Genomic DNA, 17,880 nt, shown 5'->3' on the forward strand with positions numbered 1-17,880 from the left:
CTGTGTGTGTGTGTGTGTCTCTGTGTGTGTGTGTGTGTGTGTGTCTGTGTGTGTCTGTGTGTGTCTCTGTGTGTGTGTGTGTGTCTGTGTGTGTGTCTCTGTGTGTGTGTGTCTGTGTGTATCTGTGTGTGTGTGTCTCTGTGTGTGTGTGTGTCTCTGTGTGTGTGTGTGTATCTGTGTGTGTGTGTCTGTGTGTGTGTGTGTGTGTGTGTGTGTCTCTGTGTGTGTGTGTGTGTGTGTGTGTGTCTCTGTGTGTGTGTGTGTGTGTGTCTCTGTGTGTGTGTGTGTGTGTCTCTGTGTGTGTGTGTGTGTGTGTGTGTATCTGTGTGTGTGTGTCTCTGTGTGTGTGTGTGTGTGTGTCTCTGTGTGTGTTCGTGTGTGTGTGTCTCTGTGTGTGTGTGTGTGTGTGTGTGTGTGTCTCTGTGTGTGTGTGTGTCTCTGTGTGTGTGTGTGTGTGTGTGTGTGTGTGTGTGTGTGTGTGAGTGTGTGTGTGTGTCTCTGTGTGTGTGTGTGTGTGTGTGTGTGTGTGTGTGTGTGTGTGTGTGTGTGTGTGTGTGTGTCTCTGTGTGTGTGTGTGTCTCTGTGTGTGTGTGTGTGTGTCTGTGTGTGTGTGTGTGTGTGTGTGTGTGTGTGTGTGTCTCTGTGTGTGTGTGTGTGTCTCTTACATCCTGGTCTATGATGCTTTCTATCTGCATCGGCTTCATGACGTCGGTGATGAACTGAGGATGTGTGTAGGCGTCTCTGATCTTCTCGTGCAGCAGAGCTCTGACGCTGCCCTGCAGACACAAACACAAACTCTTTATTTAAACGCCAAAAACTTTACAGGGAAAAAAAACAACTGACTGCAGTTTGATATAAAACTGTTTTCCTGTTAACAGAAGAGTAAAAACATGTGAACGAGGAGTTCTGATTGATCTGATTGATTTCCTGTGATAAATCATTATGTGCTTTAAGCTGAACTATAAGGAATAAACAAATAATCCAGCAGGAATTATCCTTCAGTCACGTAGAGATTAAAATAAAACAGACCTTGAACTTGGGGCTGATGGTCTGAGGCTTGTAGCTGACGTTCAGGATGGGAATATCACCTGAGAGGAAGAAGAAGAAGAAGAGTTCAGACAAACTGACAAATGCTGGATGAACGCTGGTCTGTACAAGAACAGAATAATAGACAATAAACTTTATTCTAACGAGATAACAACGTCCTCCACGTGTTAATAAAAAGAGAGAAAGTCACAGTTACAAGAATCAGGATGTGTTGAGCTACAAATCACAACCTGCTGACTTTATACCAGACTGTAGTCAGGAGGTCGTGATGAAGCTGAACTTCTCTCCTGAGTCTGAAACACGACTAAACTCTTCATGATGAAGGAACACGCCGCTCAGCGCAGCGCTGTGACTCACTGACGTGTTTTTAATAGTTTTTAACATCGACAGAGGAATAATATATATCAGACTTTGATATAAACACAATACTAACGATAAGAAAAACATAGAAAACCATCAGATTAATCCTTTGAAGTCGGGCTGCAGCGTTCGCTCAGTTTCAGCTGCTGACATGTTGAGCAGATATTCAGATATGAACAAACTGATGTCGTCTGCATATCGCAGCATCTCACCTCCACCGTCAGGTTTGAGTCCTCCAGCCAGCATCCTGATGAAGGTCGTCTTCCCTGTGCCTGAACACGACAACACAAACATACACATTAACACAAACAAACACATAGTTTACTTTGAGAATATTAACAGTTTTCTCTATAAAAGAAGTTTTCTAAACTTTGTCTCAATAAAATGATTTAAAATTATAAATGAGAACAATTTAATAGAAGAAGAAGAAGATATTTAACACAGATTTTATTGATCCGTCTCACCGTTCTCTCCCAGCATCACCATGATCTCAGAGTCCGTGAACTCTCCTCCTTTGATCTCCAGCGTGAACTCGCCCATCGTCTTCGCCATGTCTGGATACTGAGAGACGACGAAAACAACAAAACATCAGCGACAAACTTTCACCTCAGTCGGCGAGAGAGACGACGACAAAGGTAAAGACGGGGACAGACCTGGTAGTGCCTGAGTCTCTTCACTTCCTCCTCGTTGGCCGTTTCAGCCACCTTGAAGACCAACGAGGTCTCGCGAAACCTGAGATTCTCCGTAGGAACGTAACCGTCCAGGAAGATGTTGATGCCTGCGGGACGGACGCAGGAAGCGAAGACGTTAAAGAGGATCAAACGGTCGTTACGACTGTCAGAGTATCCTGATGTAGATCTTAATTAATCCTTCTTTAAAACTATTACGTATAAAACGTCATTATTCTGAGTTGATATGAGAAATATTGACGACTATAAATACAGAATATATGATATTAGAATCATATTTTCACATTATTATTGATCAAATACATTATTTCATCTTAAACCATCAGTGAGGAAGGAAAACGATCATGTTTCAATTAAATCATAGAAACTCTGGATTCTTTCAGCCACTTTAGGTTTTTGATTGTTTGTTAAAAAAGTGAAAAAAAAACAATTAAAATGTTTAACAGTTCAAAGTTTGATGATTTTCTGTCATAAAAACAACAAAGAAAGAAAGAAAATCACATTTGAGAAGCTGGAACCAGTAAATGTTTTGACATTTTCACTTCAATGATTAATTAAACTAATTTAACTTCTGGCGACTAATTGATTAATCAAGTCGTTGTTGTTGTTTTTTATTCCATCTTGTGTCTAATTTGTCTTCAGCTGCAGATTAAAAACACAAAAACACTGAATCAAACTTCATAAACGTTCATATTTTCTGACAATAAAACTGATTTTCTGTGTTTTTGTTGGACAAAATAATTTGATTGACGATCAATAATCAAGAAAACAAAACAAAATAAGGGACAATGAAAATAAAGAGTGTGTGTGTGTGTGTGTGTGTGTATGTGAGTGTGTGAGTGTGTGAGTGTGTGTGTGTGTGTTACCCTCTCGGACGCTGAAGGGCATGGTGACGACTCCGTAGGCGCTGGGGACTCCGTACAGACAGCAGATGAAGTCGGACAGGTAGTCCAGCACACTCAGGTCGTGTTCGACCACGATGATGTACCTGAAACACACACACACGTTTACTTTACATCCTTGTGAGGACGCTCGTTGACATAAAGCATCACAAGCCCCAAAACCATCACAATTAAAGACCTGAACCTGAACCTGAACCTGAACCAGTTCTGACCAAGTCTTGACCCTCAAACTGCCCTTTGCAGTAGTGACGAGGTGAATCAACACTTTACCAGTAATTTAAAACCTTCTGATAGTTTATAAAGACGATCAAAGCTGCTAAACATCAACTAATGATCATTTTCATTATTGATTAATCTGCCAATTATCTTCTTGATTGATCAGCTGATCATTTGATCAATAAACTGCCAGAAAAAACTTCAAACAGGAAAAGTCACAACTTGTGAAATATTTTAACTGAGAATGTAAACTGTTGTTCTTATTATCAATAAATATGTCAATTTGCTCCAATCAATCAATCGTTTTATGTTTAAAATGTCAGAAAACAGAGGAAACAGTTTCCAACATTCAAAGATGATCAGTTTACGATCACATACGATGGAGAATTCGCTTTTAAAATGATCAGTTATTGAAATATTATTGATTAATCGACGTTTATCAGCTGAGTCAACGAAGCTTCTTGAACGTTAACTGAACATCTGTTTGTTTCCAGCTGTTATCCAAATGTTATTGATCATCTCTTTAAATCGATCGGTGTTACCTGTCCGGAGTGATGAGCGAGCGGATGGTGATGGCGGCCTTCAGCCTCTGTTTCACATCCAGGTAACTGGACGGTTCGTCAAACATGAAACTGCAGCAGAGAAGAAGAAGAAGAAGAAGAAGAAGAAGAAGAAGAAGAAGAAGAAGAAGAAGAAGAGAAAACACGTCAGTCAGTCTGTGAGTTAAAGTTTGAGGTTGAATAATCGTCGAGTGGCGGTAGAAACGTTTCCTCACATGTCGGCTCTCTGGATGCAGACGACGGCGCAGGCGAACCTCTGCAGCTCCCCTCCGGACAGATCCTCCACGTTCCTCTCCCGCAGGTGACTCAGATCTGCCCAAACGCACAAAAACAACCAATCACAACACAGAAATATCTTCTTCACTGATTGTTTGATCAAACTGTTTCCTGATAGAAATCAATCAGTTTGATCAGCTGCTTGTTTTTAGACGATAGTTTGATAAACGTTATAAACGAGTTTTAACACAAAGTTGCTGTAAAACAACTGGAAACGATCTTCAAGATGTTTGTATGAGTCATAAACTTGAATAATAAAAGTAAATGTAAAATCTCTTAACATAGAAAATGAAATATTTAAAATAACTCATGATCAGTTAATCATCAATTAATCTGCCAGTTTGTTTAGATTAATCGTTTTATCTTCAGTTACTATTAGAGTGAAACCTTTAAATGTCTCTTTGTCAAACTTATAAAGATAAAAAACTAAAGAAAAGCAGCAAATCTTCACAGTTAAGAAGCTTCAGATATTAATTAACGGCGTCTTGTTGAGTTTTCTTGTTTATTAACTAAAGTCTCACTGTTGTATTTTAAATCCTGCGTTAATTACATCCATGTTTACAAGTGTACAGTCTTCTTCTTCTCTGCCTTTGTTGGCGTTTTACTGCCACATGAAACCATCAGCAGGACTCAACATGAGACAAACAAAGTGGAAAAAACGGATCTACGACGCTGTTAGGGCTCAGAAACTCCACATGTAGCTTTAAAAGATTAATCAATAATTGTTGTGATTCATTTCCTGTTGCTCATCTCATCATTTAACCTGCTAATTGCTTTCGTACTAATTCTAAATGTGTATATTGAGTGTGTGATCACATGTTCAGACTCTTTTATCAACAGCAGACGTCTGACGTTGTTCTTTGTTTGTTTGTTGTTATTTATTAAACGTCTCTCAGACTGTGTGTGTGTGTGAATGTGTGTTGTATCCGTGTGTGTGTGTGTGTGTCTTACCGAGCTGTTGACAGACCAGGTCCTGTGTTTCTGTGTCGTCTTTCCTGCTCAGGATGGCCCCTACTGACCCCTGCAGGCAGAGACCCGCAATTACAACCAAATCCTGACTCACTGCTGCAACATTCAAACCATTAAAAAAAAACCACAAACACAAGCTGGTGCTGTCGTGTGTGTGTGTGTGTGTGTGTGTGTGTGTGTGTGTGTGTGTGTGTGTTCACCTTGACAGTCTTTGGGATCTGGTCGACGTACTGCGGCTTGACGATGGCCCGCAGGTCGTCCTCCAGGATTTTGGTGAAGTAGTTCTGCAGCTCGGAGCCTCTAAAGTAGGTCAAGATCTCCTGCCAGTCTGGAGGATTCTGGGACGGAGACAGACCAGTATAACGACATGTAACAGCTGTGATAGTATCGAGTTATTTCACTCTGAGTGTAACAAGTTTGTGTTTTAACCAAATTTATTCTCTCATTCAGTCTGTAAGACGTCATCGAGTGGAAGCGTTTCCTCCCTGAGTGACTGATCCTGATTAACAACAGACTGAAATAAAAGGATCCTGATATAAATCTGACTCCATAAACATGAGAAAACTACCTTTTTCACCTCAGATCAGTGAAGATTATTAAATATAAATCTCTATCACCTTCAGACTGAGTGACATGAACGATGGTGGAAGTACGAGATCAGTCTGAAGCCGTCAGGTTGTGCAGTGAATCGTAGCGCTATGACGTCAACAGTCATCAATAATAAACAATCATCCGTCTAACAGCAAATCCAGCAAAGTGACACCAACGTTATGGATTTACAACCAGAGATTTCACCGTCGTGTTTCAGACGGCAAACACAGCGTGAAGCAGCAGACGATTAGTTGATTAATTAACCGATTGAAGGAAAATTTGTTGCCAATTATTCTGATAATCAATTAATCATTTCAGTTATTTTACGAGTGCTAAATATTTGCTGGTTGCAGCTTCTCAGATTTCAGGATTTTATCAGATATCGTTGAAACATTTTTGGTTTAGTAATTGAAGGACATGTTGGGCTCTGAGAAGCTGCGTTTGATGTTTAAAAAAATAATCTGCAGGTGAATCAGTCCTGATCGTTTGTTTCAGCCTCAGTGTGACGGATTATTAAACCACATCGACACAGAATGTAAACACCAGTAAATCCACAACAGCTGACCGTCACATGACTGTCAGAACCCCAGCAGTCCCAGTCCCAGTGTTTGTATGACTGGGACTGTGTTTGTATCTTTGACCATAGTGAAGACGTGTCTATATTTTGAGGGTTGAGACCTGGTTTCAGGGTTTCGGTCGGTGGTGTATCTGTGATGTTTGAACACTCACATCGAACTTGCCCAGGTTGGGTTTCTGTTTTCCAGCCAGGATCTTCAGAGCTGTGGACTTGCCGATACCGTTGGTCCCCACCAGCCCCAGAACCTCCCCCGGCCTGGGGATCGGCAGCCTGCACACGCGCACACGCGCGCACACACACACACACACACACACACACACACACACACACACACACACACACACACACACACACACACACACACATCTCAGTATTACACCACATTTAACACCAAGTATCCAGCTAATAAACATATCGGCTCATCGTTCAGGACTCAGGTGGTTTAGTCGTCTGTTCTCAGATGTTTAATCTTCTATTTAAATGATTGTTCAGAAACATTGATGTGAATCACGACGGACCAGAACGCCTTCACACAACAATTTGTATGACCTTTAACAACGACAGCGGTCTCTGAGGAAAACAGTAACTTCCCTCCTTTAGAAAACCTCCTAAAACATAATTAAACATTTTTTTCCTTTGACATTGAAAACTTTTAGCCTGAAATAGTTTGCTGACTGTTGAAGGAAAACCCTGCAGCAGTTCAGTCGCCGACTGACGGTGGAAGCTGCAAATTTCTGGTCTAAAAGTAGCTCAAAATTCCTAAAAATAAACCTTAAATGTAGGACTCGAAAGTTTATCATCTGAGGAGTTTTTCACTAAACATTTTAGCTTCTGAGTCACTAAAGACTCACAGTCAGTCAGCTGTAACGAGCCTCGTTGCATCAGTGTCTCATCAACACAAAGTTAAAAACATATCTAGATGACGCTCGAGTTAATAAGAAACCAATCAGATCACAAACAAACACAAACAATCCAGTGAATTAATCTCAAGAGGAAACTTTCAGCAGCACTTCTGAGGACTCTTAGTGGTGAGATAATACGACCTCTGAACATCAACTTATTAGACGCTGAAATCTCAAATTAAACACAAATTCTTTTGTTTCAGGTTGATTTAAAGGAGCTGAAAGCAAAACATGGACTAACCCTAACTTAAATGAAGCTATAATATAAATAAAAGAGTAATCAGCCTTCAATACTGGCTAAACTGAACTGTTTTAAATTGTCTAAGTCTGGTTACTTCCTTGTATATCCAGTAACATTACTGCTTCCATAGTTTCCATAGTTTATATTGACGTTTCAGTCAGAACGTTCAGATGAACGGTGAGTTTATCAGCGTACCGGTGCAGTTTGAAGGAGTTGGCGCAGTATCTGTGTGTGGTTTCCTTCTCCAGGTTGCTGGGCAGGTTGACAATCGACAAAGCTCCGAACGGACATTTCTACAACGACAAGAAACATCATCAGAACAACTAAAAACGAAGCTGCAAATCATCCTCGTTGTTTGAGGAACAACGACGATATTCTGGGATTTCTGACTGTTGAAGTGAAACGGCAACATGAAGCATGTTATAAGCGATATTTTCTCCACAAGACAGGAGACGTTCAGGTGTTTTTACCTTGACGCAGATGCCGCAGCCTATACACAGAGACTCTGAGATCCAGGCAATCTTACTCTGTGGTGTCACCTCGATACACAGTTTACCTGCAGACACACAAACATGAACACAAGTTAGTTTCTGGGGACGGCAAAGCTCTGGAGATGAGAAATAACACAACAACGACGTCTTCTCCACACTGACCCATGCGGACCACCGGGCAGCTCTTCTTGCACTCCTGACGGCATTTCTTGGGTTTGCATTTGTCGTGGTTGACGATGGCGATCCTCGTGTTTTTATCCGCCATGATGGAGGGCTGGAATGACGGACGCTAGGACCTGCGGAGCTGCAAAAGACACGAGTTGTTAACGAGGTTCATCATGAGAGACGTTGATTTCAAGAAGAGTTGAAGTTAGTGAAGCGTTTCCAGCCGACAGACACAAACTTAAAGGACACGTTCATAATTTTTCAAATGTCAGGAGCCCAAATGAACGTTGAAACATGTTTTTCTTGCTGTAATCATTCATCCTGTTCATACTGACCATTAGAAGATCCCTTCATAATGACCTTACAATGGAAGTGATGGAGGACAAAATCCACAGTCCTCCTTCTGTGCAAAAATGTATTTCAAAGTTTATCTGAAGTTAATATGAAGCTTCAGCGTCCAAATGAGTCAAATCAAGTAGATATCTTTCAACGTTACAGTCTTTTTAGTGCCAAAGTCCCTCTTTTTGTTACTACCACCGCAGCTCAACAGGGAAACACTGTCCGAGGAAACACAAAGAGGGAATTTGTTGCTAAAAAGACTGTAAATGTGTCAGATATCCACTTGATATGACTAACTCAGACTGCTGAAGCTTCACATCTACTTTTAAATGACTGTGTGGACTTATACTGTCAGTAGAGATGTACCGGTACACTGTTTCTACTATATAAGAAGGTGGTGAAACATTGTGACAGTATCAATACTGCCAAACATTTCTATTACTGTCATTACTGTGATTAAGAGCTCGGTGTAACTTTTATTAAACTGTGTGTGTTTCTCTTTAACTGTTAATACTCAACACACTCGCACTCCAGAAATCAATCAAAAACTCATGGATCCGTCTTAAAACTTTGAACGACCTGCTTTTGTTTACAGAGTTTAAACTGTTTTGGATGTTATTATATTATAGCTGCAACATTCAGACGGCTATCAACCACTAAAATCCAAGGCGATCATGTTGTGAAGTAATTTAACTGTATTCTGGCACTAATAGCACCATAATAACACCATTTGTGATATTTTTACCTACGATAATCATAGCGTCGGTCCCTAATTGAAAGCTCATTTGAAGGGGATCCTTTAATAACCAGTATGAAGAGGAGGAAAACCTCTTTCACTGCTCATGTGGACACCTGACTGTTGAGGGAACTCAGTAATATCCACCAAAGTGCCACCAGACTGACATTAACCTCATCTGAAGAGGACAGTTGTGAGGCTCAATCCTGTGTCCACTCTGTTCACTCTGCTGAAGCAACACATTCAATTATGAACAAAAAAAAAACCGCTCAGCCTTTCTATGTAACAAAAGGGCTGCCATACATCTAATACCACAACCCCAAAACCAGCCTCTACCTGAACCTGACTGCACCCACATTTATTAATCAGGATCCTTGGTTTGATTGGATATTTCCATCTCAGGCCTCAAGAGAGAGATGAAAATGTAGCAGCTCAGTCAGCGCTTCAGTCTTTTTTTAAAGGGAGAGTGAGTCACACCGGAGTCCATTCAAAAAAACCTTGTATTTAATTGTTACCTCACCTCTGAATGTATGAGCCTGCTGCGACGTCATTTAAGGCCTTTAACTAGTAATTGGTGTCCGACTTTTCAATTCGGCGTATATTTCATACATAAAAATTGAATATATCTAGAAATAATCTGCTAATCTGTTGATCTTAACGGTAACATTAACGTTATTCCTTCCCCGAAACGCAACGTGACGGGCGGTGGCGAGCAGCAGCAAATTAAGGTTTGTCCTTGTTTTACCCGCTGATATTTGAGTCATCCATATGCCGAATACTTTCACACAACCTAAAGATTAATTAAACGTTTTCAATCGTGAGCTGACAGTTGTGTATATTTGTCAGCGAGCGGGGGAAGTTTAATTGTTGTTATTTTTTGAAGGGGGTTTGGAGCGCAAAAAGAAAACGTCATCTTTTCTGGGGCCCTTTTGCCATTTAACAACAGCTCTGTTAATTACTGTCAACATATAAATAAACTTTGACTCCTTGTGAGCTTCAATTGTTTCATTCAGAGGTTTAAATGACAACAACTGAAGCTTTAATGAACCGTTAGGTTCGGTTATTAGAGGTTGCTAACGGTTAGCTTCAGCGCAGGCCCAGCACTTTGACAGCTGCTCCGTTAGAGATCAACGCTCGTTTCTATGGCAATAAAAACAAAATCCGGAGTAGTACGTGAATAACTCACCCCTCTTCGGCCCCCGTTAACCGGCTTTGGAGGAAAAAAAGATAATAAATGAGGTTTAGTAACAAATAATTAGGAGTGAAAGTTCTCTTTTTTTCCAGCAACGTGTTCTTCTCCTCCTGGACGCCGGCTGGAAAGATGGCGGGAGATACGCACAAAGCGTGCGACACGGTCTTAGGTGACGTCACTCACAAAAGCGACATAGAAACTACAAAAGTGGGAGATTCGAAGGACCTAAAATAAGCAGTCACAAACAAAAACGGATTTAAACTGAATTTTATTAAACTGTCGGGCGTCTGATGTATTAAGACGACTCAGTGGAGACTTGCACTAATTCGTCTTGTAAGTTTGACTTGTATTTATGTCATGAAGTAAGTTTTATTGGCTGTGAGACTGTAAACAGCGAAGAAATGTTAGCTGCTAGCAGCTAGCTCCGCTAAAACTTTATTTACATGTCGAGTTTGCTTTTATTTCAGAAAATAACTTACGACTTATCAGTCAAACGACATCTTCCCCCTTTTTAAATTCCTTTTAAATAATGAACATGTTTCATATTTCCCGAGTTTCCCTCCTTAAACATGCAGAGTGGAGTTATCATAGTGTTTAAAAATGTGTCTTATTGTGTAAATAATCTTCAGTTAGTTGCGTCACTTCAATGCCGAATTTTATTTAAGGACCAAATAATTATGATAAACTCTTAAATCAGATGCTGTCATTTATATATATCTTGAAATTGACAAGAAAACTTAAAAATGTGAAATTTTTAAAGGGAGTTTGGTGTTATCTTACTAATTTCTGAATAAAAATGGAAATAAACGAGGCTAAAAGACCACGTAGCTTTCACCAAACTTGTGTTTTTATCTCTCCTCGTGTTAATATGATGGTCACCTCCTGTACTGTCATTTATATACAAATTTAAATATACAAAAGAGCTTAAAAAATGTTAGATTTTGAATGCTTAATAAGGAGGAGACAAATCAGGATGCAGTTCTGGCAAATTAAGAGCTGATCCAGGTGTCAGAACTATATATAATGTGGGAAAGGGGGGGAAACTTAATGATGTTGTTGTCTTGGAGAGAGTTTGGATGGAAAAATATGATCAGACAACATGTTGGAGAGCCTGTGGGGTTGAGATTCACTATCATGTGTTTTGGGAATGCTGAAGATTTCCTGTTTCTGGACGGTAGTCTGAGACGGTAGGGAAAAGATTTAAAAAATCAAAATTGAATTAGTTTTCAGGTGTTGTGTTTGGGGCCACCAGATCCTCCTTGTTGCTAGTAAAAACCACCCAGACTTAAACCAGACTGGTTTAATGTGATTCGTGACATTTTTGTGATGAATAAATTGACGTTTGCTTTGAGACTTCAGACAAATATTTCTGCATCTAAGAGCGATTAGAAGTGAAGTAGCGTTCGCTAAACTTGTGTTTTTGTCTCTCCTGGTGTTTATAGGATGGCCACTCCGAGCAAGACCCCGCCTGGAGCCGACCCGAAGCAGCTGGAGCGGACCGGGACTGTCCGAGAGATCGGCTCCCAAGCGGTGTGGTCCCTCTCCTCCTGTAAACCCGGTCAGTGCCAAAACCCTTCGATGTACAGTCTGATGTGTGTTTGTGTGTAAACAGAGTGATGAATCTAGTCTGATGTTATTTGAACTCATGTCCAGGTTTCGGTGTAGATCAGCTGAGGGACGACAACCTGGAGACCTACTGGCAGTCAGACGGATCCCAACCGCACCTAGTCAACATACAGTTCAGGTAACGTGGAGTTATTTCCTTTCTTTCTGTGTATCTCAGGGATTGTATCACCAGGAGTTTATTAGAATGTGTTTTCCACCTTTTACGTCAGGATCTTGTATGAAGACCTGGTTGTTTTTATTCCTTATCATTTGATTCCTCTCTTTTTATTTAATTATTGATTTCTGTTTGTTGTTTCAAGGAGGAAGTGAAGATATCTTTGTATTTCTGCTTGTTAATCGTCTGTAGAGCTGCAACGTTTAGTCGATTTATCAACAGAAAATAAATTGGCAATTATTTTGATAATAGAATCATTGTTTTAGTCATTTTTTTTAAGCAAAAACACAAATTTTTCCAGTTGCAGCTTCTCAAGTGTGAAGATGTGAAGCTTTTCTGTGCAAATATGATAGTAAACTTCATCATGATGATCTGTAACTGTGTGTCTGTATTTGTTCTCTCTCGCTGATGGTTTTTATTGGTTGTGTTCAGGAGGAGGACGACGGTGAAGATGTTGTGTATTTACGCCGATTATAAATCTGACGAGAGCTACACGCCCAGTAAGATCTCTGTCAGAGTGGGCAACAACTTCCACAACCTTCAAGAAATCAGGGTAACAAATATTTATTAGATGATTGTCTGTCCTGGATTTAAAAGGTCAAGTTTCATAATCACTCAAATTCTTCCTCTTCCTCTTCCTCTCTGCAGCAGTTGGAGATGGTGGAGCCCAGCGGCTGGATCCACATCTCTCTGATGAATCAGGTAAAACAAAAAAACAGATCACTTTACTTTCACTTTACTGTGTGTGAACTTTATTCCCTTCAAGATGAGCTGTTTAAACACAGAAATCTGCATCAAGACAAACTGAACAGTAACAAACAACATTTCACAGCTTTAAACACCTTTTTGTTTACTGAATCTCCTTTTTGCACATTTACAAGCTCAGTGTGTTTATAGCTTTGACTACAGCAGCAGACGTCTCTTCCTGTGGAAAACAAACTGGAGGTTAAATGAGCCGCATAAAGAAACAAGATACTGAGAAAGTTTATTTGTTGTCAGCTGATGTGAGTGTTTGTCCTCAGGTTTCTCTCAACAGTTGGAGGTAAATATTAGTTTGTCTGATGGATTTCAGTCATTTTACAGATAAAGTTCTGTTATATTGTGATGAGGTTCATAACTTTAGTATACAGCAGCAACTAATTATGATGATTTTTATTATCGATTTATCTGCTGATTATATTCTCGAACAATGTAAATATTTAATTTAAAATTATTCTTCACAGAACAATCTGAACAAGAACAAACAAATAAATATCAACACACACATCCTAACAAAAAATGGAAAAGTAAAAAACACATGGACATGAATAAAAACCACAAGTAAGATTCATGTGTGAAGTCTTTGCGTGACTCTCGTGTGTTTTTGTGTCTCAGCGGACGAATGAGCCGATCAGCACCTTCATGATCCAGATCGCGGTTCTGGCCAACCACCAGAACGGCAGAGACACGCACATGCGGCAGATCAAAGTCTACACGCCAGTGGAGGAGAGCTCCATCGGAAAGTTCCCACGATGCACCACGGTCGACTTCATGATGTACCGCACTATCAGGTGATCTGGACTCGCCCTCCGTGACCCCCCGGAGAGTTCGGGAACCGCACGAAACGAACACTGATATCTGGAGCCACTGCTGTGGAAAAAAATCTAATCTGGTGCATCCTCGATTGATTCCGTATTGATTACGGAGTCGATCGGTCTTTGTGAAAGTTCTGATGTTTTAACGTGAAGCTGCCAATATTTAACGTATTTAAACGTGACTGTAACAAACGTCCAGCGTTTGTCTTCTCAGGATGGAAAAGCCTCGTTATACGACCACAGGACGATAAAGCTGATCACGCTTAAAGGTCGGCAGCAAATAAATCTTAATATTTCTCTACTTGTGTTAATTAACAATCATATCAGAGGACGATGACACCAACTAGACAACATCTGATGAATAAAATGTGTTTATAAATGTTCTTTCCCCCAAACAGTTTTATTAATTTTTCAAATATTATGTAAAAAGCACTGTCAGGCTGCAACTAACAATTATTTTCACCATTAATCGATTAGATTTTGGTCTAAAATGAAGATATTCAGTTTATTGTCTTAAAGGACGAAAGAAACCAGAAAATATTCACGTTTTCAGCGTTTTTGTTTCTTCTCAACTCTTCAAAACGATTCCTCAAAAAAACTAATCACTGCAGTTCTAAACATATAAACACATAAAGAGTAAGAAACACACATGAAGACAACAACACAGAACAACAATCAACAACAAAACAAGGTCCATAGTTCAGGTCCGTGTCACCTTTGACCTCTAAGTCCATGAGTCCAACACCAGTATGCTGTCCTGATGGTTTCCAGTTCAAGAAACAAAGTCTCTTTGACAGTAAATCGACTCTCTGCTTGTTGATGGTCCATCGTTTACAATTCAGATAATCGATTCATAATTTTTAAGCAAAAATGCCCAAAATATGAAGGTTTCAGATGCTCAAATTTGAGTATTTGCTGCTTTTCTTGTCTCACATCACAGACGATGTGATATCTTTGGGTGGATTGTTTTTTTTCACTGTTTAGATTTTTTTAGAGCAAAACAATTAACTGAAAAGATACTGGGGATTGACTGATGGTGAAAATAATCGTTAGTTGCAGGAAATGTTTGGTATCTTTGTTTTAAACGATTATCAAACTGGTTGTTGATTATTTTTCTGACTTGAGAAAGATCGAGGACATTAATATCTGACATTAGCCTCCACGTAGACCATCACGATTACACAATTCAGTCTGTGAGAAGACCATGAGATTTGGTTTAAAGCTCCGGAAACCAGTCAGTCAGTGTACCTCGGACTCTTGATGGTCTGAACATTTGTTTCAGAGGCTTTTCCTTCATGATAAGAAGAAACACTGAATACTGACATTTATCTTTGGCAAGAGAACGTAAAGATATTAAACTCACATGTTTGTTTGTTTGTGACGTTTTGAAGAAATTTAGCAGCACTTGAAAGAAAAAAACAAACTGTAACTTGAACAATATGGTTTTTATGCAAGTAAAGCACATCATACAGTAGATTATGACTAAATTTAATCCTGTTTTTGATGTTTGGGTCTAAAAATATTCACTGAATTTCAGGAAGGACGAAATATTTTCAGGAATTCTGAGCGACATGTTTTATTCATACTTCATGATCAACATTTTGCTGTGACGGAGTGAATTAAGAAGCCAAAATGTTGAGGTTTTTTGGTCAGTTTAGACTTCTTGTTCATAAGTATCATAAACTCACAGTTGAAAACCCAAACTGCTCCGTGCCTACAGACCGTCTCTGTTGTGGATTTGTTACCAAACGCTGAATTAAACAAGTTTCAAAGCGACACGGCTGCAAATGTGACTGAGTTAATGAGTGAAAGAAAGAGAGAGAGAGTCAGTCCAATTCTATTATTATCTAAACTTACAGTTGTTGGAAAATCACTAAAAAGAAGCCAAAATGAGTTGGTTTGCAGGTTATTCCCAGTAGTTTTCATGGAGACTTTTAGGTTTTCTGAATTCCAGAGATCCTTGAAGAGCTCCACAGACTTTCATACTCCCAGAAACCTCCGAGATCAAGGTGGTGTGCCAAGGCTCTGGGGACGTCCAGGTGCTTTGAGATACTGTCAAGGCTCCTACAGGTAAGTTCAGTGAACTTCAGGGGTCTTTTGAGATATTTTTAGACTTCCTTGGTTCTGAGAGATGTTCAAGAGCCTCTGTGGGTTTTTAAAAGTTAAAAGACGGTTCAGAAGTCTGTCTTAAAGGCTGTGGATTTTGGCCTCCATCACTTACATTGAAAGCACATTTGAAGGATCTTTTAATATCCACTATGAACAGGAGGAATGATTACAGCGAGGAAAACCTCTGTCACTGTTCATGTGGACACCTGACTGCTGGTTTAAGACAGATGTTGAAGGTTGTGAATCGTCCTTTAAGAGATTTTTAGCAGCATCCAGAGGTCTTAGAGAAATGTTTAGACCACCTCTCATATTAGTCATGGAGTGTTTTGCTTTAAAGAGATGTTTTTTAGCATCTAACGTCATGTCAAAACATTTCCTCTTTATTTCCGTCACAGAAGCTCTGTTACTGATTTACTGTCACTGTTTTTACTCTGGAAACATTTCTGTGAATGAAACTTGCTCACATGCCTTATTTAGACATTTAACGGGTGTGAATTATGTGATTGATTATCTGACACAAAATACAAATATACACAACTCGTACCCAAACCTACAAATATCTAAAGACCAACCAAGGAGGTTGTGTATGAAAATGAGAAAATAATACATGAAGTGGAGAGTTACAGGCAGAAAATAATATTTAAAATCAGCCTTTTTAATTATTTTACTTTCAATGCGGTGGGACGTCAGCTGCAGCAAAGTGCAGAAGAGAATAAAGTCACATTAACTGCAGTTCAACAGTTTAACCACTAGAGGGAGACACATAGATACAAATGATGATAAACTTTATTTATACAGCACTTTTCAAAACAAACTTACAAAGTGATTTACATGGTTAAAACATTTAAGTGCTACAATTAGCAGTGGTGGAAAGTAACTAAGTACATTTACTCAAGTACTGTATTTAAGTATAATTTTGAGGTACTTGTACTTTGAGTATTTCCATGTGATGCTACTTTATACTTCCACTCCACTACATTTCAGAGGGAAATATTATACTTTCTACTCCACTACATTTATTTGACAGCTTTAGTTACTTTTCAGATGAAGATTTGACACAATGGATAATATAACAAGCTTTTAAAATACAACACATTGTTAAAGATGAAACCAGTGGTTTCCAACCTTTTTGGCTTTTGACGTCTTACAAAAAGCAGTGTGTAGTCGGGGTCACATTTCACATGTCTATGAGTTGTTAACAGCTCCACCAAATAGTGATTTTTCCCTCTAAACTTCTCACATGCTTTCATTTCAATAAATGTTCAAATGATCCAATATTTCAGCAAAAATCAAAGATTAGAGAAAAAGTCCAAAAACTGAGAACAGATTTGTGTATCAGAACTTTGTTTTTTCTTCTTTCCTCTCCCATTAATCATCTCACGACCCCTCAGATTTATCTGCTGACCCTTTGGAGGGGCCCCAACCCCTAGGTTGGGAACCACTGGACTAAACTAGCTAACTGTATATAAAATAGTGTAAACTAGCTCCACCTCCAGCAGCTACAACAGTAACATGCTGCTCTAACACTGATGCTTCACTATTAATAATCTAATGATGTCATATATAATAATATATCAGTCAGAGGGACCAAACCACTACTTTTACTGCAATACTTTAACTACATCAAGCTCATAATACTTATGTACTTTTACTGCAATACTTTAACTACATCAAGCTCATAATACTTATGTACTTTTACTGCAATACTTTAACTACATCAAGCTCATAATACTTATGTACTTTTACTGCAATACTTTAACTACATCAAGCTCATAATACTTATGTACTTTTACTAAAGTAGGACTTTTCATGCAGGACTTTTACTTGTAATGAAGTAATTTAATTGCTGTGTTGCTACTTTTACTTTAGTAAATGATCTGATGATGAGGCAGTAAAATAAAGACAATTAAAATATAAACAAAACAGAATGAATCTCTGGTTTAAGATTAAAAAGCTCATTTGAACTGAAATGAACAGCAACACGATCAACAGAAGATTAATCTATAACCTATTTTGATAATCAATGAATCACTTCAGTCATTTTTTTTTTAGCAAAAATGCCAAATATTATGATGGTTCCAGCTTATAAAATGTGAAGATTTACTGTTTTTCCTTTTCATAAATGAGTTAATTGAACATCTGAACATTTTGAACTGTCAGTCAC

The 17,880-nt window shown here is 39.1% G+C and overlaps 2 protein-coding genes across 2 annotated transcripts in view; one reads left to right on the forward strand and one right to left on the reverse strand.

Moving 5' to 3' along the window:
• Positions 1–10,373, reverse strand: part of abce1 (ATP-binding cassette, sub-family E (OABP), member 1) — a 14,797-nt gene extending 4,424 nt beyond the window's left edge. Inside the window, exons 1-15 of the mRNA XM_042401709.1 lie at positions 10,248–10,373; positions 7,984–8,125; positions 7,801–7,886; positions 7,526–7,623; positions 6,340–6,457; positions 5,220–5,357; positions 5,002–5,071; positions 3,990–4,086; positions 3,757–3,846; positions 2,963–3,084; positions 2,061–2,185; positions 1,872–1,968; positions 1,620–1,679; positions 1,030–1,088; positions 666–776 (exon numbers count right to left, since the gene is read on the reverse strand). Of these exons, the coding sequence (XP_042257643.1) occupies positions 666–776; positions 1,030–1,088; positions 1,620–1,679; positions 1,872–1,968; positions 2,061–2,185; positions 2,963–3,084; positions 3,757–3,846; positions 3,990–4,086; positions 5,002–5,071; positions 5,220–5,357; positions 6,340–6,457; positions 7,526–7,623; positions 7,801–7,886; positions 7,984–8,086 (1,374 nt within the window). The 5' untranslated portion in view covers positions 8,087–8,125; positions 10,248–10,373. The remainder of the gene's footprint in view (positions 1–665; positions 777–1,029; positions 1,089–1,619; positions 1,680–1,871; positions 1,969–2,060; positions 2,186–2,962; positions 3,085–3,756; positions 3,847–3,989; positions 4,087–5,001; positions 5,072–5,219; positions 5,358–6,339; positions 6,458–7,525; positions 7,624–7,800; positions 7,887–7,983; positions 8,126–10,247) is intronic.
• Positions 10,374–10,461: 88 nt separating this feature from the next.
• anapc10 (anaphase promoting complex subunit 10) lies at positions 10,462–15,383 on the forward strand. The gene is made up of 6 exons (XM_042402006.1): positions 10,462–10,586; positions 11,696–11,811; positions 11,907–11,997; positions 12,466–12,586; positions 12,682–12,735; positions 13,408–15,383. The coding sequence occupies exons 2-6, from the start codon at positions 11,697–11,699 to the stop codon at positions 13,585–13,587; spliced, it is 561 nt and encodes a 186-aa protein (XP_042257940.1). The 5' UTR covers positions 10,462–10,586; position 11,696; the 3' UTR covers positions 13,588–15,383.
• The last annotated feature ends 2,497 nt before the right edge of the window (positions 15,384–17,880 follow it).

The sequence above is a fragment of the Thunnus maccoyii genome, chromosome 22 (assembly GCF_910596095.1).
Source record: "Thunnus maccoyii chromosome 22, fThuMac1.1, whole genome shotgun sequence".
In the NCBI taxonomy this organism is placed as follows: Eukaryota; Metazoa; Chordata; class Actinopteri; order Scombriformes; family Scombridae; genus Thunnus; species Thunnus maccoyii.